Here is a 26,759-nt window from a genome sequence, read left to right as displayed (position 1 = left end):
TATGTGGGTAAAAAAACGGGAAAAAAATGCACTGCCTTACCCAGCGGCTCATTACATTTCTCATGTGAGAGTGAGCACTCTGCTTCAACAAAAAACAACCAACAAAATACCCCAGCATGGAACTAATCTCTTTCAAGAAAACAGAAAAGCTGCTTGAGAAAAAAAATCCACAACAAGGACACCCATCATCCATTTAAACCTTAGAACCATACTCAGCCTACAAGCAATTTCTGTGAATCTCAAGGGACTAGTCATTATTTTCCTTCATAAAGACACTCAGTATCTTAAGACTACAGCAGAGGTTTGCTTATTTATAAACATTAAAAAATATTACAGAGGTTATTTTGTTTGTTAAGGTTCCCATCCATATTAAGATCAGGGGAATGTGTCTAGGTTAAAATCATACAAAAGGTTTTCCTCTCATTTGTCTGGCGAACAAAGCATGCCAAGAACCATTAGAGAAGATTCCCCCAAACTATGCTGATATGTTCAGGCATTGAGGTACTTTCAGACTGTATTAAGTCTCTCCTTCCTAAAGAAACTTGACATCCTGGAATCTAGGTAAAAACAAATGGCCAGTGAAAGACCCATGTACAGAGTGAATTATTTTGTTCTCTGCTAGCATAGCTTCATTTTCTCCTAAATTCTTCTCCAAGATATTTCTGCACTGTATTTTTTGTAGTTTCTGTACTCTCTTTTTGCTGTATTTTCTAAGTGTCGTGGACTAAATTCTAATGCAGCAGAAGTTGCTTCAGGGTTTGCATTTTTTGAGCATAATCTCTCTCATGTATGACAGAGTACGTTCAAGCCCTTCTGAAGCTGGGCCCCCTCTCAAAGGAAGCCTCTGGAGTGATGTGATTCAGCAATAATGATCTTGGATACTTTTCAGCTTCTCACTGAAGTGATACAAAGTGATATAGCCACATCGTAAAACACATTAATCCCATCTACTTATGGTAGTTTCTCAGAAACATTGGTGCCCAACCTTGTGTGATGCCGCCCTCTCTTTTTCAAAGAGACAGGAAGGCAGGCAGAAAGTAAGGTTGCCTTATTACACCTGATAGAAAGGACTCATTTCTACAATACCTGTTAATCTCAATATGAACAAGTTCTTCACCTATATTAAAATGTTGGGGGGTTTTATGTGCATAGGATGACAAAGAAAAATCACTGTCATGGATTGGTAACTTAAATCTTCCTTCCCAAGGTTCTCTCATATGAGCAAGAGCAAAAATCAACTTCCTCACTGCAATTACAGGCAGCAAGAGAGAGAATGAGCTCCTTCGGTTTTCGGCTTTTTAATGACACTGTTGCAAACAGCTTTGTCTCTTAGTGCCCATTTAATGTTCCTTTCCTGAGCTACAGCCACTTAAGCCACTATGAAATACGCTGGGCCTATCGGTGCAGCTGGATTTGGCAGTCTGCTTACAGCACAGACGTTTGGATTCAGCCTGGCAATCTTGGCAGGAAGGTGTCACGGATCCCTTTCACTAACCCAGTTCTTCTATCCTGCCTTCCACAGAAACCAGCTCACCGGTGATCTCTGGGAAAGAAAGGGATCATGCAGCACATGAGAGCACCTCACACCTCTAAACACATGTGGACAGGCTTGGTGTCTAAACTGGGGGGTTTTTTGTGTGTGTGGTTATTTTGGGGTTGGGTTTCTTTTGTGGTTTGGGGTTTTTTGTTGCTGTTTATTTGTTTTACTTTTTTAACATGAAAAGAAACTTGAAGTGGAAAGATTACTGAAGATGTCTGGGAAAACATCTCTATAAATACTAATACTTATGCCTAAAACTGATAGAATTACCCTTTTAATTAATGACCAGTTCATTCAACACCTTTTCTCTTTTGGACAAGCAGCCTTGCTTCTTTTCCCCAAACTAATTACAGGAAATTTCTGATCTGTTTGAGAGATCAGAATTGTTTCACCAGTACTGTCTACCCCAACCAGGTAAAATAACAGGAGCCCACTTCAAACAGGCAGAATTTATTAAATGATGGAGGAGAGGAGGAGCTAGACTGGCTTATTCCACTCTCCAAAGGTAAATGTGATCAGATGAGGGTCATAACCTCACAGAGCTAAGGGAGGTGATTTGCAGGTACCTCATTAATTGTGTGTCACTTACCCATGAAGAACAATTCCTGTTAATCCTATTGACTGGAAATTATTAACGGAAAGAAGAAAGCAGCTTCCGCAAATTTAATAAGTGCAACAATGAACTAAATGGAAAAGCATGCAATAGCTCTTCTGAAACCTATTACATGAATAGCTCAAGTAATTATAAGGCAGTCATTTCAGAACCACAAGAAACTTAAGGGACCACAGATTCTTCACGGCTCACACATCAGACAAGCAAGCATGAAATCAGTGTTCAGCAGGTGTCAAAAGAAATGAACTCTGAAAACATTTTCAGCTTCATAAAAACTGACACTGTTTGCTGTCTAATGCAAACGCAAGGTCGAAGATGTTTCCTGCTTAGTTAATGAGACTGCCCTCCTGTTTAAGCACTGGGGGCAGAAATACCTACCATGAATGTAAAAACATTCTGCACAAGAACTACTTTTCTTTAAACACGAAAGACCAACCAGCCTAGATCTACAGCATCCCATCGAACACCCTTCCATGCATATCCAAATATGAATCTCCACTCCTAACGTGCCAGGCTCGTTATTTCCCAGGAGCAGTAGGTGGGTAGGCAGCCAGTGGCATGCAGCCAGCGTGTGTGCTTGGGCTCCCTTACCTGCTCCTTCCTCACTGGCGTGCTGTGCGCTGCCACAGCCGAGAACTGCTCGAGCGCGGTTTGATGCTCTTCACTCGGCTGCTGCTGTGGCTGCTGCGGCTGCTGCTGCTGGTCCTGGGGCTGGGTCTCCGCCGCCCCTTCCTGAGCAGGGCTCTCCTCCTGATCCTGCTCTTTATCCTTGGACTCAGAGTCTGATCCCGATTCTGTAGTCATGGTTGATTATTCTGTAAAAGAGGGTGAGCAGACCTACTGAGTACAATCTCATAGCTGGGAATTTTTAAGCTAGGCATATAAAATGAAGAAAGATCAGAAAGTTTTAGTCTTAATATCCTCAGACTTTAAAACTTACGTATCTATCACACTGTCCCAACCAGGATCCCTAGGAAAGCTTCCCTCATGCAAAAGACCAGGTCTAAATGCATCCATACTCTCAAAAAACACGTTGCCAAAAAATCTTTTTCTACATAGTAATACACAGTTGTAGGACTTATGTTCAAGTTAAATACAGATTACATAGTTCATAATTCATAAAAGGAGAGTAACACACGGGGCCTTAAATCTAACAAAAACCAGTGGAGTTTGGGTTTCTAAACCATGTGGAAACTTGGAACATTAAATCTTTTGTTCTTTACTTTGAAGTCAACAGGGCTTGAGCTCCTCAACACCTGCACTCCCTTTTGGAACTGTACTCAAGTACTTTTGATGCTTTTAAGCAATATATTAATGGTTGAACTAGATGATGTTAGAGGTCTTTTCCAACCAAAATGATTCTATGATTCTATACATACAAGAAACATCTGAAATGGGTCCACCAACAACAGCACAAACATACAATTGCCCTTAAACCCAGTTCTTTCCTTCCCACTTGAATTCATCTGCACTTCTGTCATTTCTTTCTAAGTGCTAGAGCATCCAAAAGAAAACATAAAGATTTCCATTAAGTCATTCTAAGTGTTAGATTTAAAATGAAGGGAATACAACTTTCTTTAAATGTGAAAAGTCTGTGTTGGTCCAGTACTAAATCAAAATGAAAATATTAGCAATATTAATTCAAAGTTTTAACTAGTTCAATTAAATAATTTTGTTGCAAATATGTGGCTGGCACCCAATTCTCAAACTAAATACAAGCAAACCCCAACTTTAAAAAAAATACTGTGATTTTGTATCAAAACAAGGATTTGAAAAAGCAGACTCTGCATCAGTTCAGCAAAGGGAGTGTGCTTTTTATGTTTGTTACTCATATGTTCTCAGACCTCACAAACTTATTCTTGAATATTTTGCTACTAAGCAACTTGAAGGCAAACTAGTCTGCTGCAATCTATTTCTGTTAGTCATCAGGACATGATTTCTTTAACCTGGTAACCATGGCTACTGTGTAATTATAGGTGATTCCACAAAACATACATCTGCTAATTCATCTGCTAGGAAGTCACTATGAACTCCTAGCATACACTACACTGTTTACTAGTAGAAGCAAGTTTATTATAGAACATAAGAAAAGTACAAACCTTTCTTTCCTTTTTTTTTTTTCCACTTAAATGTTTGATAAGCTAAATTGCTTGACATAAAATGTTTTAAATGAGGCCAATTACTATTTTCAAACTCACTCGTGTATTCTGCGCTTTCAAGGCTAAGCTCTCCAGTGAATACATGTCTCTGCAGAGCAAAGCAAGTCACAGCACTCAGCCTGTGCTCAGCTCCTGCACTGCATGTGAGGATGGGGGTGCATGTTCCCACCTCCTGCCAGCCAAAATAGCACGAGACAGAAGCAGAACTAGAAAGCACACATGGCAGAATTATGCTTCAGGCCACATTTTCAAGGTACTAACATGTGACACACTTGTTTAGAAACACATCGTAAATTTCTACACTCAAACTGGCACAACTGTATAAAAAATATCTTTTGAAATGTGTTTTTTAACGAATTGTCTTTAGCATCTACAAAAAGTAATAATTAACTTGGGTCTTAAAATGCGACAGAAAGGTGTTCATTTAATCAAACTTCAACTGTCTGTATCTGAGATGGTCACTTTATATGTGGAGCAAAAAAACAGACGTTTTTCTGAAAAACAGAGAGGGATTCATCTGACCTATTTTAAATTCCTGCTTTAAGCTGAGATAAATCACATACTAGAGTGACTTCAACTTGCTATGAAGGAAGCCTAAACAAGTTCCTTCAATGTAGATCACACAGACCCATCCTCCATGTTCAATTCTCCTAAGCCATTCTTTTATGTATGCTTTAAACATTAAATTGCACAACAATGTTAATCTCTCAGTTTTGCTTTGCCCATCTGTCAAATCAACATGGAATAAACTATTCTTCATCTGACATTGATTATATTTGCCTTGCTTTAAAAGCACCCAAGTCGCCAAGAATGTCTCAGGTTTCCCCCTCCCCCCCACCATGTCTTGTACAAGTGTATGAAGACATGAAATGCGAATTAATCAAATAATTATTTCAATAAACTCGAACTATGTAATCAATTTTCTTTTCCAGAAACTATGAATTAGGAAGTTACCAAAACCTAACTTACAGCTACAAAAATCATTGCTCAAACAATACCAAAGAGCACCTATGACCAGTATAAGGAGTAATGCATGTAGTAAGTTGTAGTACTTTTTTCCCCCCTCATGATACTACTTATAGCAGTGTAAATAAAAAGTAACTGTCATACTTGCTGTTTAGAAAGAGGTATTATTATTCTCTGTAGGATCAGATTGCCACTCATACCTAAGTAAAAGCCTGTCTTCCTTCAGCTGCCATCACCACGACTCTGAAAGTCATTTTTGCACCCTGTGTAGGTTCTTTCCTAATGAACATTTGTATCCTGGCTGTTTGCAAGCATGGAAACAGCCATTTAAATTAGCCCCCTAAACCACAACTTCATGTAGCATGAGATGTAAACAAGTTTAACTTTTCCTGTCAGCTATAATTTTGAATCTCAGGGAACAAGAAATGTGGTTCTTATATTCTTCTGGGACATTCCTGCATGAAGCGTAGCCTTACAGTACTGAGTTACTCACTAGGACTGGCTTTCTCTCTAGTTCCAGGAGTTCTTGCTGGCTTTAAGAGTGCTTTACTAGAAAATTTTGTGTGCTTTATCAAATCTTTCAGTGTAAGAGATTCCCTGGATACAATATTACCATCATTAGTCAGACAGCAGATGGATTTAATTAACACAAGGTTGCACATTTCCAAATGTCTTTATTTCCCCATGCATGCAGCACATTTAGTAACAAATACCAAGAACAAAATACTAGTCCTCTCACACTGTTATCTTACAGGTGTAAATGGAAGCAAAGCAAGCACGTTGCAAATCCAATTTCTTACAAACTCCTCAGATGACAGTGTTGCTAAGATTTATCTCCTTCCATCTAGTGCGGGTTGAAAAGACCTAAATTACAAAGGCAGAAAACAACACTCCTCTCTCAGTGCAAACCAGTGCCTTCCTCAGCAAACAGCTGCTTATCCGCACGAACTCTGACAGCACTTCCCTTGTTACAAGTAGCACAACAATCCTCCTAGGAAGAGGAAATTTCACTTATTGAAAGAAATAACAGTAATCTTAAGAAATTTACCAACATAAATACTACTCTACCTCTGTTTTCTTGAAGCAAACCTGACAGAATAGCTAGTAGTGCCTAAACATTTATTAAACATGCAGCTGGCTGAGAATTTCTTATTCTTATTTGATTAGTTTATTTACTATAACTGGCTATGTACCAAAGCCATGACTTCTAATGTGAATTTCAGTACAGGAAGAAAGAAATCACTCAAGTTCCTTTAACTTTTTCCGTTGCCAGCACAGCCTCTGTATCAAATTCCCCTTTCCAACAAACAGAAAACAACCAATGAAGAGAAACTGGGAGCACTACCTTACACAAATGAGGTAATACTGTGCAAGCCAGATGTGCTCTTGGATAGCTACGCTTTGGCTTACAAGCCAGTATTCAAAGATTCCAAAAGATTAGCAGAGTCCAAACTTGACACAGATGCTGCTAATACTGGATAGTCTGAGGCAAAAGTACATCTGCTTGCAGAATGAAAATGAGAATGAAAATTAAGTCTTTTGATTAAAGGGAGGGGTGGGGTTGGGGGGGAGGGGAAGCCCCAAACTAGCTTATTTTAATCTACTACTAAAAACTTAAAAAAACTTAAGTTAAAAATGTATGTACATTTTAAAAGGTCAGTGTCTTAGTGATGCTGATGAACACGTAAGGGAATATCAATATTAATATACTGTCAAAGTATTAAAACACAACTTCAAAAAACCAACACGGCATTTTATAATAATTTTTTTTAGACCAAATCACAGAAAATAAATCTTTTCATACCCTTACACTACACAAAGACATTACATAAGGATTACAAAACCTGCAAACCACTTTCACAAAACCCCTACATCTTAAAACCTTACACCACACCTAGATCTTGTTCCCTTCAGCTACCAATCTGTCACAGATTGGGAGACTCCCAATCCCATTATCAATTGGTCATTATAGACTTAGAGCACATAATTCCCTTTTCTCCATAAGGGAACCCAAACCATGTTGTCCTCTGTGTCACCTGGTCCCCTGCAGCAAGTGACAGTGCCAATCTACTGTATAAATTCATACATTCAAAAACTTATTTGACACTCTACCTCCCATTTTCAGAGCACAAACCTTCTGGGTTGCATCCACAGAGCAACAAAATTCACAGCTAATTAACAGCAGAGCCCACAGTTTAATTAATGCTGCAGTCATTAATAAATGTTTATTTATATATAAATACATGCTACTGAAAATATCTGCTATATTAAGCAAACAGAAGTCACATTAGACAAGAAATCACAAATTAATTCTGAATAAATTGTGATGTAATAAGAAAACAAAATTGAACCAAGTATAATTAAATGAGCTATACATATCCACTAACTATTTCCTGCAATGCATGGATTAATGATTTACATTTAAATGCTTCTTTGATCTGATTAATTCTCTTTGTGGAAAGTTCTCCTTTAATTACAGTAATTCTTGAAGATTGTTATAAATCTTTGCAAAGGTCCAAATTTGGAAGTTATGTAACAAAATAATGATTCCATACTTCAAAAATAATGTTCTGCATAATGAGAGACATATTTATCCAATAACGATGAGATGCTGATGAGAAGAGCATATGGAGAACAATATTGCTGCAATGAGCAGTGACAGAAATGCCAATATATGTTTCAAGAAAAGAATACACACCAGAACGCCGACTTCTAAGCTTGAAATATAAACTGTTTTCATCAAACTGCCTGAATCTCAGCTCACTTCATTCCAGTTTGGCTCCTTTTTAGGAAAATGATTATTTTCTGTTGATCCTCTAATGTGGATGAGTTTCACCCTGACAAGCAGGAGGCACCCAAGCCACAAACGCCTGGCATAGGGTCCCCAAGAGTTAAAACCAGCTCTTTCTTGACGCATCACCAGGGCCAGCATCAGCTGGAATCCTCGCAGTGGAGGCACCTCCCTGGCATTACAGTTACTTCAGTGGATATTGACAAGCCAAAGTGACTGCAGAGATGTGTCCTGAATGGATATGGGTGGGAATGACCCCAAAAAGGGCCACTGGATGCCCCCTCCCAACCTCACGCTCCTGTTACCTTTCTCATGCCAGAACCAGTGTGACTTTGGGGGCCTGGTGGCTCAGCTGGGAGGGCTGGACCTCCCCAGGATGGGGAGGGGGAAGCAACAGCCCTCCTTTGGGCAGTGGTGGGTGACAGGGCCACGAGGCTCCCGCCCAGCAAGTGCAACCCTTATACTTCAATGCACAAACACACTGGCTGTGCTAAGAGTTCACCATCACATCTTAAATGAACACGTATAAGCACAAACCCGCTAGAGTCAGCACATTAAAAAACAAAAAAACCATGCAAAGAAGGTCAAAAAAGTAAGAAGAGACAAGAGGAAAATCAGTGGAGAAAGGTGCTAAACATCCAGATGAGCTGCCATCGTGCCAGCAGAGTGTGCTCCAGGTTAAATGACTTAACAGATGTGGTGGCACAGGACATGGGCCCAAGCACAGATGCAGGAGGGAGACTGCAGGGAGGGCAGGGAGGTGTCAATCAGCAACAATAAAAAAAGCTGCTTGGAGGTGTTGCAAGACATAGCATGAGTTAAAATATTTTTTTGGCCTTTTAGGAAGGTGGATGATACAGATTTCTTTAAAGTTTCTCGATGAAGACGAATACCAGAGGCAACATAATGTACTCTGGAGGAGACAGAGAAGTCACTTTAAAACCACCAAACACACCTTTCAAAGGGGACAAAAAGGGGACTGCAGACATGAGTTACCTGTCAGGACCCAAAGCTCCCTCATCCCAGGCACACACACATCCCTTGGCAGCACCACCACAAAATGAAAACGCAGCTGGAGTGTTTCTGGAGAAACTTCACCTAGCAAGCCTGGGGACAGAAACTGTCAGAAGCTTTGAAAGGGCCTGGGAAGGGGAGGAATATATCAAAAAGGAATTGTACACCAAAGCAGAACCAGAGACACATGATTCAGGGATGAACATAAAAGGAGAAATGAAGACCAGGATGCAAAGTGACTTAGAATTAACCAAGAGATGTGGCAAATAATAAGCAGAGAGTCTATAAATACATTAGAAGGAAAACCAGGCCTGTTACAAAACATGAGAAAGGCTGAATTCATTTCCCAGCATCTAGGTGGGACTAGATAATGGGGGCATATTTCACTTGACACACAGGATGTGCAAGTGCAGGTTGGATGGAGTAAGGGAAGAACAGAGAAAGCGCATCAGTCAGCCAAGTGGTTTCAAGTCAGCAGGAGCCACTGGAAATGTCCCTACAGTGCTTGGGAAACCACCATCAATAATTTTTAAGCCATTAACCACTGCTATGCAGATGCCAGAGATGCCAGGTAAGGTCTAAAAGAAAAGAATAGACCAAACACAGCACCCAGTCTTACAAGGAAAAGCTGGAACAGAAAAGCCAGAGCACTTCTAATATCTAAGTTACTGGAGCACTATGCTAAAGGATTTCTAATCCTGTAAAAATAATGAGATTAGGAACAAAACACAACAAATGGCCAACATGAATGTATCAAAAAGTCATGTCAAACTAGAGTAATGTCTCTCTCACTCTCTCTGACAGGGCATTTGTCCCAGCAGATAAAAAGGAAGTAGAGTAGTACAGATGACAGAGCCTATCTTTAGAAAGGCTTTGAAAGCAGCCTCACATGACTTATTTTCATGACTGAACTACAGAAATAGCTTATGTTATCACAAGAAAAAAAATAAAGGACAGGGGGGTAAGGTGTACAAGTAATAAAAAAACCCCAAACTCTAGCCTACCTAGCCAACAAAGTTATCAGCACCATGATGAGAACCTGTGAAAACTTACTGATTTAGGGAATCACAGCCATTTGAGGAACAGTGGAAGATGGGAGAGTGCCTGATCCATGCTCAGTATCACACCAATGAGGCTGGGACACACCACTGGCATCCTCACCTGACTTAAAGAAGAGCAAAGCAGTCTGAAAGAAAACCATGTATGTGCTGAATCTGACTACATTCCTGTAAGGATAATTGCAGCAGGGGTGGGGACCTCAGAAGTGAAAAGTGATGAGGAAGATATGGGTTAAGCAGCAGGAATGAAGCAGCATGAGAGTCTGACAAATTTCTGTGGGACATAATGCTGGAGCTGTTCTGCCTTCTGCAGCACCAGGGAGAGGTATACAGCATGCTGTATTTACGTTTGGGATCCATATTTTTTTGAAAAATATGCATTAAAGAGTGTCAAGAAGGGAGTAGGAAGAACAATAGCAGCTTTAGAAAATGTGACCAGTGGAAAAACATTTAAGGAGCTGGATTAGTTAACTTTGGGAAAGGGAATAGAAAGAGGGACTGATAAGAGCCTTGCAATACATTCAAGCTTCTTGCAGACAGAAAGTAATCAAGCATTTGCTAACAGTCGAGCAAGAACTTGATTGGCATCAAGTGGGATTTGGAGTAGACAGCTTATCAACTATAATGACAGTCAAGAAGAGGTTGTCTATAGCTGTGTGGAGTCATCACGGGACACGTACTGTTAAAAAAGCAGCAACAAAATTCTCTGTTAGCAACTTTATAAAGCATAAGATACTAAAATTTTGTCTATTTTGCTACCCCTTCCACTTGGGTTGGCAACTCTAAATTCACAAAATGCATGTATTTGCTTCCGTTTCAGAGCACCTGAATGCACAGGGTGACATTTTTGTCTCCTGTTTACCTTTAATTTCTATGAGTCAATGAAATCACCTGGGCCTGTTTTGCTCTCAGAATGGGAGGCTTCACACAGCAATAAAACCCAGAATCACTGCCATTTCTGCTGCCCTACTTGCACACAAGGTTTATGAAAAGTCCGACTGACTGGGTTCCCTGGAAACACCAGATCATCTTTTGGAGGCCGTAACACCTAGAGCACCCCAAGGCTACCCTAATTTCTCAACAAGAGAAGAAAAATCAGGCCACCATAACATCTTTTGGCTCATTTTTTTCTGTCCTGCTGATCCAAGCAGTTTTCCCCAGGGCAAACATGGATTTACCAGCGGAAGAAGGGAACTGCATTTTTCTACCAGTCTCTCTGTTCAGGTCTCCAGGCATGGGGTGCAGTTGCTGCTGCACCCTTCCCTGTATCCAGAGTGGGGGCTGGCTCTGCTCCCTCATCCCCCACTGCCAGGAGTCATCCACCAGCTCCAAAAGGAAGATTGATTACAGCTATTGCCCACCACTCACACCAGTTCCTGCAGATGGCTCCTATCTGGAAGAGCCCATGTACACAACCTGGCAAGCACACACCTTTCTGGGAGTGCTGGGTGTAACTAGAGAAATGCACAATTTAACCCGAACCTAACACTTATTTCATTCATTAAAAAAAACCTCAAGCACCACCACAAAGAAAACCCAAAAGATCAAAGCAGAACTCCTGAGAAACACAATAAACTACTGCTTATAACAGATTTCAGCAAACTGTCTGCTCACAAATACACAAATACTGCATTGCAGGAAGGTAAGGGGAAGCAGAAATAATACACAAATAATAAATCTGTATAGTGAGAACAACAGGGAATTACAGGGAGGAGGCAGATGTGATGAGGAGGAGGAGAAGGAAATGAAGAAACCCATAATGGAGAATACAGCAACATCCCACAGATGTTGGTCATGAGAGAATTGCATAGAAACACACCCAACTTCACCCCTCTTTCATTGAAAAAATATTGGCAAAAAACAAAACCCACAGCAAAACTTCCTGTAGTGTGATTACAACCAATTGATAAATATTTTTTTTCAGAAACTAAAAAGGCAAGAAACAGCCCTCAATGGCACAGGCTGATTTTCTGCAAACAAGTGGCTTTGATTACTTGGGTTACATTTACATGAGGTTTTGACCTTTCTAAATTGCTCTGGAGCCAAATGTTCACATGGGGCTCCCTGTGCACCATTCACTATTTAAAAGTTGTATTTAATGTCACAGAAGCTGAGTGTGCTTCTGGCACCACATCATTAAAGTTCATATTCTCTTATATTGAGCAGAAAATAGAATCAATTCAAACTTTAAAAAAAAAAAAGAGTTGCATGGGTTGCTGACACATGGCAGGTGTGCTACATTATCACACTACCCTCAGGCCAAAATACTGTAACACCTGTGAACAATATTCTTTGTTTCATGCAGTACCTAAATAGACTGTGCTCCAGTGCTCCCAAGCCGGTGACCTGCCTAACCTCACAGAAACAAGAGAACCAGATGGACAGGGTACAAATCAGAGCATTGAGCCCATCTCCTCCAAGGGCTTCTGACTGCCTCTGACCAGACATTTATCATTCCAGCTCAGGTGATGGAAGAGCCTATGAAATAAAAGAAAATTTGAACTGCAATTTAAAATATCAACTCAACTTTTCTGATTTTTCTTATCAATTAGAATCCAGCAAAAAAACCCACTTGTTTTTTATTTTACTGAAGAATGCTTGAAAAAGTCACAAAGGACTGCTCACTGATAAATTAAACCCTCTCCAGCTTATTACTTGCAAAAGCAGTGTAGCAGTGTAATTTTTTTGTTTAGGTTTGGGGTTTTTTTTCAGTGACTGGATATTTTCCCCCCATTTTTATGGTTTGGAGGGAATTCACTTTTACATTTTTGTGGCCTTTTTTCCAATCCAGTGTGGTTCAGAGAGGGAAGAAAGGAAGACAGACATTTTGCAGCCAGTTGTCTAATGCCTCTTTCAGCTGGCCACAGCCATTTCCAGTGTCTACCACTGCTCCTTCCCAGCAAGACACAGATCAGCATAGCAGCTGCAAACCCTGCTCCCAGCTCCCAGCCCTGGCACAGGCTCACAGGCACTGCTGCCCTGCAGCATGCTCAGCTTCAGCAGGTTTTCCATAAACCTCCCCAGAACTGAGAATTTTAAAAGCAATTTTCAAGGGGGTCATGAATCATTTCTTCTTGGAGGCAGATGTCTGACATGGGTCATGCAAGGCAGGGTGCTTGAGCAATGGCTTGCCCCACAACATCCCTGAGCAGTGCTTGCTCTCCATCACTGGGAGCTCCAGGTGTTCCTCAACGCTGGATTAAAAAAATTGAGAAAACTTCAAACATTCAAGCAGATGCAAAAGGAAAGAAGTCACAGGCTGCAAAAGAACCCAGAGGAACCACCCTGAATGCATGCTGGGTCCTAGTTAACTAAAGGCAGCTCTGTGTGAGGAGAGCCATCGTACTGAGGCCTGGGGACAAAAGTGCTCCTACTTCATACTCCTCCTTTCCTTTTGTTCCTTCCTATACTAACACTAATTCTACATCCCATTTTTCAACTTTTGAAGGTGCTAAATTGGTCTGATGCTGTAAGACTACTTGATGGTGAGGTATCACAGTGTTTTTAGTCATAATAGCTATTGTTTTTCTGAAATGAATTATTCATTTCATATTTAGATTTTAATGTCCTGAGCATTCATGTCAATTTTGAACATAAAACACATCCTGCAATATCAAGCAATAGACTTTCCAGTTTGGAGCACTGCATCAGGAAACCACTGGCTCCTCAAACAAATTAAAATCTTGTGAGCCTAAACAACCCAACCCACGGCATCAGACAGCGAGGTTTTTATACTTAAACTCTTCTGGGATCCCCATCCTCCCCAGAGCTTTAATTACCTGCTATAGATTAAAAAAATACTGTTCAGTTGGCAGCTAGCCCATGACACGTGTGCTCCAGGTTACACTGTCACTGCAAAAACATTCTCCCAGCATCCTCTGAAAACGCAGTTCAACATTTTCCCCCTGAAACTCAAATGCACATACCAGCAGTCAGCCCTAACGCCTCAAAGACAGCAGCTGTAAAATCATGTGTTGGATGCAAACCAAGATCTGAGGATGGTCTGGGAGTAGGGACTTCTAGGAACGAATTGGTCAGAGTGGAAACACACAAACAACAAGAATATTTATGGTGGATCCAGGCATCTGTGGAGTGATCTCACTTAAAATCAGCCAGAAAGAGGGATTCTCTTCCAGAGTCAGTTACACTTTGATTACATGTTTTAGAACTGTTTTAGTTACATGTTTCCAAAGCACGGGAAGCTCATTCACACCTCCCAATGCAAACTAGTTAAGTCCTGAGGGTCCTTTGCATAATCAGCTCTATAATGAACTAAGACCAAGCTTTTGTTGTCTTCACGTAACATCCCAGTAAAGCCAAAATTTTTCACCATCTGTGCAGCTACACTAAACTACAAGGATTTGCAGACCAGCATCCAATACAGCCTGACAAAGAAAATAGCTATCTTTAAAAAGGCTCTAACCCTTTTTACCTATTAAAGCCTGAAATGCTCTACATACAGCTTCCACAGTAATTACATTATATACTCCTGACCCAGTGTTATACTGGATTATGCTGTCTCTGAAGATGGATGTTACCAGATATGGCAATTCCTCTGCAATGTGTATGACCTCCTTGGAGTTCAGACACATAGAAACGACAGCAGCTCAGAGAGAGGACAGAAGGGGTTGAGGCAATCGGGACAGACAGGTGGCCTAAAGTGTCCCCATAAGACAGTGGTCAGAAGAAAAAAATGGGGGAGGAAGGGAGAATAAGAAAGCAGAAAGTTGCAGTAATGCAGCTTAATCAAAAGAAAAAAAAGAAAAAGGAGTAAGAGGGAATGGACAAATTCTTGCAGCAGAAAGAGGAAAAAAAGCTCTTTGCAGCTTTTAAATCACTAGGCTTTCAAAAAAGTAAGTCACATAAATCTAGGTTACTCAACAGAAACTGAGCATTTAAAATGCTAATTAAAAAATGTATTCTGTATCAAGTTGATAATTTGAGAGAAGTGAAGGTAATTAAGCTAGATGCTGCATTTCCCAAACTCTGGAATGAATAACTTTACAATCTGAATTATTTCCTTCCCTACATACTTTTCTTTAAACACACCTTTGCTAAATGTTTGATGGTGTGTTTTTAAGGCTACAAACCACTAATTCTGTCGCTAAAATCTACCTTAATTTAAGGGAGAATGCTACAATTCAGAAACAAAGTGAAAGATTTTGATACCGGACCCTATTAATTGTGTTGAATTTCAAACTTGTAGTATGTGCTAAAGCAGTAAGTGCCTAAATCAGTGAAACAAGTCCATGAACAGTGGATTTTGCCATCTTTCTTCCTGATGTTGTGCAGGACCCTAGGCAAGACTCTCTGGGCAAGTGAAAAAGGACTGCTGTGCATTGTACCTAATGACTATTTTATGCCAATCCATTTTCTTCAGTACCCATCAGGTCACAGCATGTAAAATTCAACTTATTTCTATTCCACATTATGTGGTAGTTTGGGTGGGGAAAAAAAAAACGGTAACTGGGCTGATGCCATGATGATTTTTTGCCTTTTCTTTTATACCCCTTTTATATACCTTTTTATAGCTTTTGTATTCTTCAGATTTTTTAGCCTACATTCTTGGACTTGTTTGTCAAGCTAGGAGACTAAACATCTTAGAAGCCTCATAGTTAGGGATCAGAATGCCCCAGACCCCAAGGTCCTCTCCAGAACACTTTCTGTAAACCAAGACAGAACTATCCAGGGGAAGGTTCCTTGGGGAGGGGGCTCTCACTCGAGCTTCTCTTTGGGGAATCTTTGATAGATATGCTAATTAGTAAAACCTATAATGTGATACCAGATCTTTTGGGGGTGGGCATTGCGGTGTGCATTGGGGTACATTCCACCTGGACATGGTGCACCCAAGGATCCTTAAAATAAGTAAAATCCCTTTTTCCCTTCTAACAGTGTTTGATTCTTGATTTTAAGACCAGGAAAAGGCATCAGGGCAACTGTCTCACTCCTTACTGGAAAGATTTGCTCAAGAAGGCATTTATGATTTCAAAGTTTAACACGTCAAACAAGTTTGATACCTTAGTGCACAATTCAGCCTTCTCAGGAGCTAAAAAACGTGTAGGAAATACATTTACTCCCTAGAGCTTCATAAATGGTGACTCAACAACCACAAGCTTCTTCCAGAGCTATGTCTGATGCTAGATTAACAACAGAGTCACTCTTCACCTCTCCTTCCCCTCTTCTGCTCACTCTGCAGTCTATTTTTTGTGGGGACACAAAACTCCATGCCAATATTCACAGGGCCATTAAATCTGGACTACAAAATGAATGAGGTAATCCACCCCCTCCCTCAATGTCATCAATGCTCCAGGGAAGTGCTACCCTGCAGCTGGGCTCCAACCCATTCTGCTCCCTATCACTTTCACTATATGCATGTGTTTTACTACAGCTGGGGCCACAGAAATTTTACCCTCAAGAAATCATTGCTTTAAAGGTTTGCAAAGAAGCAAGAAACCAACTAACCCTTCCCCCAGCTCCACAATGGCATTAATTACCCCTACAGCAGCAGCCACCCCATTTTCTTGAGAGATACACACATGCAAACATGCCAAAAGCATTCTCTCACCACCACAAAACAAGCACATCAGATACATGTTGGATCTTAATTAGGGAGCTCATCTTGCATACTGACTTCAACACTCCATGGTCCCCTTCCCAGTCCCGCTGGTCTAAACTCTACCTGACACATATTTATGTCACCTGTTACTCAAATCCCACAATGCTGATGTTTACATATTCCCTATAGGCCATTTACTGCATTGAATACCTAGCCTTGCTGTTTAGGAAAATTTTCCCAAATGTCTGACCTAATTCTTCCTACTTGAAATGTGCTGAGTTCTCCTCACCCTGATGACAGTGGATGCACAGCTCAGCTCTGAAGCCTGCAGATGGCTCCTGTTTGCCCCTCAGACCACTCTCTCCTCTGCCTCTTCTGGCAAATTCTATTTTTAGTCCTCTCTCAGGCTCTTTTTCCTCTCTTCTGTTCTCTTTGCCATCAGTTCACCTCTTTCCAGAGCAAGAGCATCCAAACCCTACTTTCAGCTGAAGATTAACTGTGCTTACTGATGCTGAACAGCTTGCAAGGACAGCTTTATGTCTGGAAACCAGACCTCTCTTCATACCTCCAGCTAGAAAAGATTTTAATATTTTCATCATATTATGACAATTATCAACTTAGTTTTAACCTTTGATCCATTCATAATCCCACATTGTTTTCTCCACACTCCTGCCTAAGGATCTCCCTAGTGGATAAAAACTGTTTTAGATACACTATGTTCAACAAAAAGTGAGGAAAAAAACCACTTACTAACTAGATATTATTTGATTTTTTTTTCTTAAATTTATACTTACAAAGTCCCTTCTCTTTTGTTGGGTATAATTCAAAATATTAAAGCATTTATTACCATTATAGATCTAGTTTCAGTGACAAGAGTGCACATGATTTATGTTAGAACAACTGCAGCTCCCTGTATCCAAAGTACATTCATGCCATGACATTCTTATTTATTAAAATATTAGTGAGTTTCAATTGGAAACATTTCCAACTTCACCTACAGCTTCCATTCACTGCTGACATACACACTCCAGTTCCTTGACAGGTCTTGGGACCATTAGAAATTTGGTCAGGCTGACCCCCAGCATGTTTGCTGTAATGGTTTCACAGGAGCTTAGAATATCTTCCAAAGAAGGCAGGAACTCAACATTCTTGTCCACTTTCAAGAGCCACAGGGCCATTTAGGTGACCTGAGTGGCATTGCTGGCAGTGTTGTAACTTATTAATAAATTGAGAGCAAGCTCACATCTGCTAGGAAAGGAAAGTCTAGTCTACCTCATTTTATGGTCTCTAGCTGAGTCAAGCACATTAAAATATGTATTACCTCTGTCTACCTGTCACTTCGTGTAACATGCTTAGGTGAACCCATGGCTGCAAGCCAGAGCCCAAACTGTTCCAACACAAGCAGTGCTTTTGGGGAAAAGTTATTTGCAACAGAAGTGTCAGGTTCCTCTCAGTATGCTGGCAAATGTTTGCCTGAACCAAAAGTTAAATGGTGAGGAAAGACTGCAATTTCAGGATAATCTGGGCATCGTAATATGCTCACAAAATGAACTACATGCTCTGCCTCACCTAAGAAAAAATGGAAAAATCAAAAGAGAGATTGAAACTGATTCCTTTAACATGTATTTTAAGAACAATTTTGATACGGGTTTCTCAGGAGAGAACAAAACCCCAGCCTACATTACACCACCGAGGAGACCCTCTCTTCCCACCTTTGGTACAGACAGTAAATGTGCCATGGGGACATGAAGCCAAGAGAGGGCCAACATAGGATACTGCTTCATTCCAACGAAGTGGTAGACAATGGCTGGCATTCAGACAACTGAAAACTTGCAGAGAAGCTAGTTCAAGCTGGCTTAAGTGGATGCAAGTGTGGACTCAGATATTTAGGAGTTCTTAAGAAGAAAAGCAGCTTGTAATATTTCAGGGTGGGGTGCTGATATTTTCTTTTTTGTCTAATCCATTAGGACTAAATAAGACCAGGAACATGGCAGGGTCATGTGTGCCCAGAACTGCATCTAAGCCTCAGAATTACAGCTGTAATTAAAAGCGTTTTCCGAGGGGGGAAGGGAGGGGCAGGGGGAGGAGGGGAGAAGAATTAACTGGAGAAAAAAAAAAAAACAACAAAATTGAAACCACCTCGAAAGCCACAGCAGCCTGCAGACTGAGCAAGTTAGAGATTTCTTCTCTTGCTCACACACAAGCACACAATCAAGGGCACAACTTCCAAAACACACACATTCAATGTTCTTCCCTGTTTCACCCCATTGATAATCTTTAACAGTCCTGTAAAAGTGTGCTGCCTTCAAAGAGATGAGAATTCTTTTTATTTCTTATTATTTCATCTGCAGTTCAGCACATTGCTTGACCTGCACTGACACAACCTTAAGTGACACAGGTTCAAGTATGCAGCTTCCCCATCCCTAAAGCGAGATGCATTTTATTAGGGTTTTTTTCTTTTTCCTCTTCCTTCGCTCACACTTTAGATGACAGGAAATGCCTGCTGTGAATTCTTGTCCAGCATTTTAAATACCACACGAAGTGCTTTCTGTCCAACGCCAGACAGCTTCCCATGGACTATAAGCTCTCCAAGAACAAGAGGTGTAAATACCTTTCTCCCTCCTAGTGAGTGGGAAGTAGCTGGGCCAGAGAGGGAGCCTACAGCCCCTACGTGCCACTGCACCCACCCAGCACCCACTCAAGCCATGGACAGAAAATACCATCAGCAGATAACAAGCCACTTCACTTGACCACCTGAGTCCAGCTGTAACCAAAACTGGCAAGCATCCAAAAGCTACCAATGTTTTATGAAGATCATTCGGTTACTTTTCAAGCAGTTGACTGTACCACTGTATACACCACAGCCATACATTCATTATGGTTGGTCACATGGAATTAAGTGCAGAAAGGCTGAATTATTAGCTTTTTGCAACAACCTCAGTGTTGTAACACCCAGAAATCTCATAGGAGACAGTTTTGCAACTTATTAAACTAAATACATTTTTGGGCAATGCAAGTTTTAATTGTCAACGAAGATCATGTAAGATCTGAATCTACGAAATGTATTATAAATAATGTACATGTTCACATTAGTTTAATTTTGATAGAGAAGATGACTCTCTGAGTTTATTCCTCTAATACTCTGGCCATACCATACATGTCTGTAAGGTACAGCAGGTCTACTACTGCAGCTGAATGAAAGGCAATTTTAAAACTTCCATACAAGAGGGATAAATCCAAACTTCTCTTAGAATAGAAACACAAACAAGACATGATTGCACATCTGTTTCAAACACTCTTCATAACAAAAAGGCTGGATTTTTGGTTTGGGTTTTGTGGGCTGGTTGGGTTTTTTTGGTTGCATTTGGGGGTTTGTTTCTTGGGTTTTGGGGGGATTTCTTTGGTCTCTTTTTTTTGTTTTGTTTTTTCAATAGACGGCTTATGTTATCATTCTCTGTCCTCTCAGACGATGACTGACATCTGGTTACTGCAGAAAGCAGTTTTTTGTTAGAAAGCAGACTTGTTAAGTCATGTATGCACCTAGCAAGCTTAAGTCTGGCACACATCCCTTCCAACTCCTCTTCATTCTAACAAAATTATATAGTGAAGAACCTGTGCCATAGAAGAAGAAAAAAATGCTATTTTGCTATTTTGAGAACAGACTGAATGTACTTGAATGAAAAAAACTAAACTGAGCACCTAGGAAAATGACAGAAAGGGAAATGACTGATTCAGCCCTAACACTGTGTGGCTGTGACCATCCTTGCCCTTTGCACTGTTACTAACCTCAGCAGTGGTGCCTGACCTGTACAACAGGATTTATGGGTACCCTGAACAGATGCAGAACTATTTCCCAATGCATCACTTTCAGAGGCAAAAGGATTTGAAGTTTCTTTCAGACTGCTGGTGTGCGTCTGTAACACAAAGTGCAACATGCCTACACACCCTACACTCCATGCCATGGGTTTTCTAACTTGTTTTAGTTCACAGGTCTTTGCAGGCACAAGCAGTGTGCTTTTTGGGACCAGAGCAAAGCCAGTGCAAGGCATGTGGATGTCAGGGCCTCAGCCCAAACATTTCTTTGTATGGATCTCCTTGTCTCAGGCCAATGCCAGTCTCCTAAGGAGGACATGGGTGCATGCTTCTCTCCCAGTTTATATTTATCCCTGGCCTAGGTGCTGTTTTCCAACAGCAAACACAAGCTCGCCTGTGCTGAGGACTCTGAAACTAAAGAAGGAATTTTTTCCCCCTTCACATGTGTGAGATGTTAAAATGAATTCCCACAAACTGGGGTCACGTGCCAAGGGACAAAGGCCTGGAGTTTTTGAATGTTCAAAGCCAGCATGTGTTTGTCCCTACGCTTATGTTCTATATGTACTTTGACTCACTGAATCCTACAGCAAACAGCTGTCATTAACATTCACCCCTTCTGCTAACACTTTCCTTAATCCCTAACTGACTTCCCAGCCTATAATTAAACTTTCCAGCTGCCACACTCAGAGATGGCACCAATATCCATCATTTATTTCTAAGTAGTCCTTAAAAAGCTCTTCTTCCAATTTCCAAGACCATGGACTAGAACCAAAGCCTCTTACCCCTACAGGTTTTAGGCTAAAACCTTCCATTCACTTACAAACTGTCTTTTACCAGGGAAATTAAATGGCCAAGTAGTATTATATTAACAATTAAACTAATGCATTTTTACAGTGCCAATAGCTGGAATGCAAAGAGCTTGAAAACTGATGCATAAACACTGCATGTGTTTACACATTTTGTACAGAAAATATACTAGAACGAGCTGTATAACCAACAGCACAAACAAAGCTGTTTGATTCAAGCCCAAAGTTTGAACAGGAGACTGAATAAAAATAATGAAAGGCCTAATATCTTACTTGAGATTGAAGCAGTAAATTTGGGTTAGCATTTCAATCTTGAAAATGAGTTTTTCACATTAATGTAAAAGATTACTTAAACAGCAGAGCTGGTTGACAACATTTCCATCTCGTACTATTCTTGCAGTGATCAAGAGAACTTGGTATTTTATACGAAAATTACTGGCTACACAGTTGAAAAAGGGAGAAGATGTCTGAAGAAAATGCTGTATTTTTTGGTAACATGACATAACAAGACCCTGAAGAAGCTGAGCAAAGCAGGTGGAGGCAGTGTAACACCCAGTGGAGAGACAGTGTGAGGTTCAGAAGATTCATCATCCACAAGCCCTTCAGATCCATTACAAGACCCCAGCAAACAGCCACAAAATCCTGTTACTTTTGTGAGCCCCAAATCTCTGGGACATCTGCTGAGCCTACAAAGTTCCCCCAACCCAGACCTGAAGGCTGGAAAGACATGTACATCATCCTCAATCCTAGAGTTCTGCAACTCTACACACCAAAGGCACTCAGGAGCCTGTATCTCCAAATACTGTTATAGAGTAGAGCAACATCTGCTTGAGTGCTGAAGCACTATCACTGAAAACAGCAAGCAGGCTCCATTCATAGTACGACTGGCAAGTGCCAGCTGGCAATCCTGACAGCCCACAGCCGGTAGCCTGCTGAGGAAGACTCAGAAATGTTCGGGATCAGCCACCTCCGTGTCTCCCTCAACGTGTTCAGGAGTCACAGCATGTTTTTTTTTTTTTTGGTTTCGCCTTTTGCCTCGCATGGCAGGGAAAAATTGAGTGCTAAGATGCAGCCTTCATGTTTCTGGAACTGCAGGCTGGTTCCATAGGGGATGGAGGCCGAAGCCTTGCTGGAAGTTACCTGCCATTTAAACAAAGTGGGGGCGCCTTCAGGAAAGGAATGCATTGGTTTACCATGTTATGCTACTGGTTGAGGTTAACAATTCAACATTAAGGTTTTAATGAATTTCAATAACTGCACAGGATTTATCAGCTACAGTAAGGCTATTTTGGTAGGCTACTGGATTAATCATTCAGGTTTTGTCAAGTCTAAAAGCATCACTTCTCAGCCAAGAGATCATGCCAGAGAGGTTCAAAAATTCAAAGCCCAAACAGCTACGGCTTGGTCCTAGCAGGAAGGCAAGAAAGGTCAATATTTTAAGTGAAAATGAATACACTATCAATTCTCTCTAAACTATAGGTGAAACTTTTCTTCCTCCTTACATTAAACATATAATTTTAAAAATGAATTTTGAAGAGTGCATGTGACGCTCTTAAGCTTCAAATACGTATGTGTTGAGAGGTTAGGAGAACATGAAAACAGTGTTTCATTGAAACCCATTTGTCATTTTTAATCACAGGATAACTCTAGAAGAGGTGTGACTGATGCAATTTAAATTTTCACCTGACAAACTGAATTATTCATCTTGGCGGCGCCTGTGACAAAAGACCAAGCAGAGCAGTCAGTCAGTCAGTCACCAGCTGCAGGAACTACTACAGAACATCCCTGAGAAGCAGAAGCCACGTCTTGCAGCACCATGAGGTGAAGTCCTGCTCCTTGCAGGCACAGCAGCCAGGAGGGCCCAGGATCTCATCCTTGTCCCCACTGCTACCTCCTACCTTTTGTTTTCCAAAGCAGCGGAGGACCCTGGGCATGCCCACTGATAAGAAATGCCGCAGTCTGCAAGGAAGGTGACAGAAACAAAGCTGAGGGCTTTATCTGCACTTGGAAAGAGCTGTGTGTTCTCTACTTGTGGCTCAGACAGGGAGGACTAAGGAGTCTGAGAAGGTTCTTACTTGAAATTGAATGCAAACTTTACCTATTGCCAGTCATTACGTCATTTGCCAGTGGTAGGACCTGATGGAATGCCCTGTAGTTGTGTCAGGGGAGGTTTAGGTTAGATATTAGAAAAGGGCTCACCCAAAGGGTGGTTGGGCACTGGAACAGGCTCACCAGGGAAGTGGTCACAGCATTAAGCCTGGCAGAGTTCAAGGAGTGTCTGGACAATACTCTCAGGCACATGGTGTGATTATTGGGGTGTCCTGTGCAGGGCCAGGAGTTGGACTTGATGATCCTTGAAAGTCCCTTCCAGTCCAGCTTATTCGGTGAGTCAGTGAAATACTCCAAGCTCACACTAAGTTTTCAAGGAATTGCCTTCTTCTCATGGAATGCATTTGTCATCATGCCTTGTCACTGCAGTTCTGGAAGATACCATGCATTTTACAGAACTGTTATCTTAAGCAATGTTATATATTACCCTTATGTCCTAATTTTGTACCTCCCTAGTATTAATGATCAATAGTTTCCTCATTGCGTAGCTAACCAGAGTTGAGAAAGAAATAAAGTCCTAAAAATTTCCACAGAGTTAATTAAAATGGGGTTTCCATACATCACAAGTTCAGAATAGCGGGTTAAGAGTGGGCTATCCAAGGTCTTAAAATGAAGACTAAATGCCACCAGAAAGCAGGATTCCTTGCCAGGAAATGTAAGGATGTTGGGCTTAAACATGAGATTTTGAAAAACCAAATGGGAAGAGGAAAAGGTCTCATTGAATGTCCCACACTTTTCCATGGTATAGTCAGCGCTCTCCTTTTCTTTAGTCCACACTCTTTAGTCAAAGAGTGAATTCTGCTCAGCCCACATCTCCAGTATGTTTTTAAGTAGGAAATAATTCCATTCATTATGCAAACTCTTATTCAGACTCTTGTTAATGTTTGTGCTATCCCTTCTGAATTTGTGGACAGTTTCTTTCAGGCTCAGCAGCCAACATTTAATTAAGAAATATTTAACTAGTGTTTTTTAAACAACGTCACGTTTGCAGAAATAATTGCATATCACATCTACTTTACAAAATCAAAATAAAGCCAGTGGAAACCAGATACAAAACACATGCTTTCAGCTATGCTAGTTTTGTTTAGAGAATGAACAGACAATGTATTTCCTTGGCTGAGACCTTGATCTGTTTGCCAAATCCAGTCCTGCAAAGCTTTTTCTTCTTACAACAACATTCCAGGAGCAGAGGACACTATCAAGGAAGCACACTCACAGTTCTGTAGGTTAGGAACAATGATAACCTTGGTGTGCCTTAAAAGAAAGGTAGCAAAGCATGTTCAGTGAAGTACATAACGCAGTATGTAATTAACATATCTGTTTTATCCCTTTAGAACTGCTTGGAAGCCAGAGAGTGATGGGTATCTTCTTATGCAATCAGAAAATTTATAACATGATGCTTTGTTGCTGCATCTTCTGGTGCATGCCAGCACTTTTTTACTTAGGAAAAAAAAAGCACAGCAAGATTTCTTCCAAACCTGTGGAGGTATCAAAAACTTGTATCGATTTCCACAGACTGGCTAAAAGAAGGAGGCATAACTACACTGATGGTGTTCTTTAAAGCAACATCACAGGATCAGAAGGTCATGGGGGGCATCTTTTTTTCATACCAGCTATTTTGCTTTCATATAGAAGAAACACTGGCTAGACTTAGAAAGGGGTGCTTCAGATGATGGAAAATGCAGGACACAGCGAAACAGGAAAATAAATTGCAATAACCAAACCTACTGGGGTGAGGCAAGGTGATTCAGGACAACAAGGGATGGGGAAAATACAGTGATCATGTCTGCACAGCAGGTAGATAAAAACAAAATTGGAGCTGAAGAGCAAGGGAGTCCAAAGCCAGGTAAAGAGTTTGTTTCAACACAGACATTCCTGTTACAGAAGCTGCTGGAATCCTGGTCAGTGTAACCATCTTGCCTCCATGGGTAGCCCCACAACCATGCAGTTTGCCCTACACTGGCAAGAGACATTTTATGTCTGTTTGTACAGCACAGCAATGAGAAGTTGGTAAAAAATTTAAAAGAAGTTACTTTTTTTATTCTTCAGGTCTGCATCCTTAATTCAATCACTGTCCCCTAGGGCTGAGAAAATGACTGGCTTTGCTGCCCTGCATTATCATGTTGACAGAGAAGCTACACAGAAAAATATTCATAGTTTATATATGATGCAAGTATAAGAAAAACAGTTTTGGGTTCACACAATGAAGAATAAGTCAAGAAATCTAAGTCACAGAAGTAGCAGATGAGGACAGAACACTTTCAAACCTTAAGTGTGAAATTCCATGTGGTTGGGCTTCACAAGAACTGCGGTGAACGGGAACCAGATCAGAAATAACAACCTTAACACCAACACTTAGAGAGTAAGGTCAGCTGTTCAAGTAAGTTTAGTTTAGTTAGCTTTCTAGTAATTTAGTTACATCAGCATTTCACCATCACAATAATTGTGTGGCATATTTAGTTATGTGCAAATAAAAGTCGGTACACTGTTTATGCAGACAGAAAGCCTGGCTGAATATATTTAAATATATTGATGAACAAGGTGGGGTGCTGTCTCTTCTCCCTATCTTGGAAAACCAGGGAGGGCAGAAGCACTGTCTGCTGGCTCTGCTTCTCCAACCCAGGGATGGAGGGATTCCCAAGATCAGGATAAAGTGAGACAAATCAGCTATTATCTGTTTCTTGAGAATGTCATTAAATAGGGTGGCATGAGAAGCAGCTGTGGGTGGTGGTTATTTTTTAAATTTTTTTCCAAAATATCTACTATAGCCCATAAATAGATTATTATAATCCACAAATATGAGTAGTGGCACTGAGGGCAGGACTGAACACAGAAAGCAAACTAGTGTCAATACCAGATCTAAACTGGAACAGAGCCTGCCCCCAACCTCTGTTTGCTGCACTTAGCACGCTACCCCTGCAAGTAACTGATGAAACCCCAACAGCGTGCTGGCACAGTATTAAAGGATCCTCCTAATTGCCATGCCTCAAATTCCAGCTCTAAGTCTGCTAAGAGAAAGTCTACAAAACTCTTTAATAAATCATAGAAATCAGAGATGAAAATTAGGTCATGTCACCCATGCCTCCTATCTGCACCGTGAGTTTGTTACCCACACAGCGCTGCCGAGTGCTCTGTCTCGACAACTCCTAAATGATTCAAGTGCCGAGGTTCCTCCCAATTCCCCAGGCAGGCTGGTACACAGCTCAGTGAACGTCACCACCCACAGGCTTTTCACTGACCAGCCTCATCCTCTCCGTACCAATTTTGCCTCTGTCCCATTTTGTTCTGTTTCTATTTATATCTTCCTCCAACTCCCCCCAAATCTGCTCTTGAT

General features: G+C 40.9%; 1 protein-coding gene across 26 annotated transcripts in view; it reads right to left on the bottom strand.

Moving 5' to 3' along the window:
• Nucleotides 1-26,759, bottom strand: part of EPB41L3 (erythrocyte membrane protein band 4.1 like 3) — a 143,933-nt gene that overhangs the window by 63,619 nt on the left and 53,555 nt on the right. For 25 of the 26 annotated variants that reach the window (XM_069004492.1, XM_069004495.1, XM_069004486.1 and 22 more), the window contains exon 2: nucleotides 2,745-2,968. In XM_069004492.1, the coding sequence (XP_068860593.1) occupies nucleotides 2,745-2,957 (213 nt within the window). In that variant the 5' untranslated portion in view covers nucleotides 2,958-2,968. The remainder of the gene's footprint in view (nucleotides 1-2,744; nucleotides 2,969-26,759) is intronic. The other variant, XM_069004497.1, reaches the window with a different exon arrangement.

The sequence above is a fragment of the Aphelocoma coerulescens genome, chromosome 2 (assembly GCF_041296385.1).
Source record: "Aphelocoma coerulescens isolate FSJ_1873_10779 chromosome 2, UR_Acoe_1.0, whole genome shotgun sequence".
Taxonomy (NCBI): Eukaryota; Metazoa; Chordata; class Aves; order Passeriformes; family Corvidae; genus Aphelocoma; species Aphelocoma coerulescens.
Note: the sequence above shows the minus strand (reverse complement) of the source record. Positions and strands in the feature narration are given on the sequence as shown.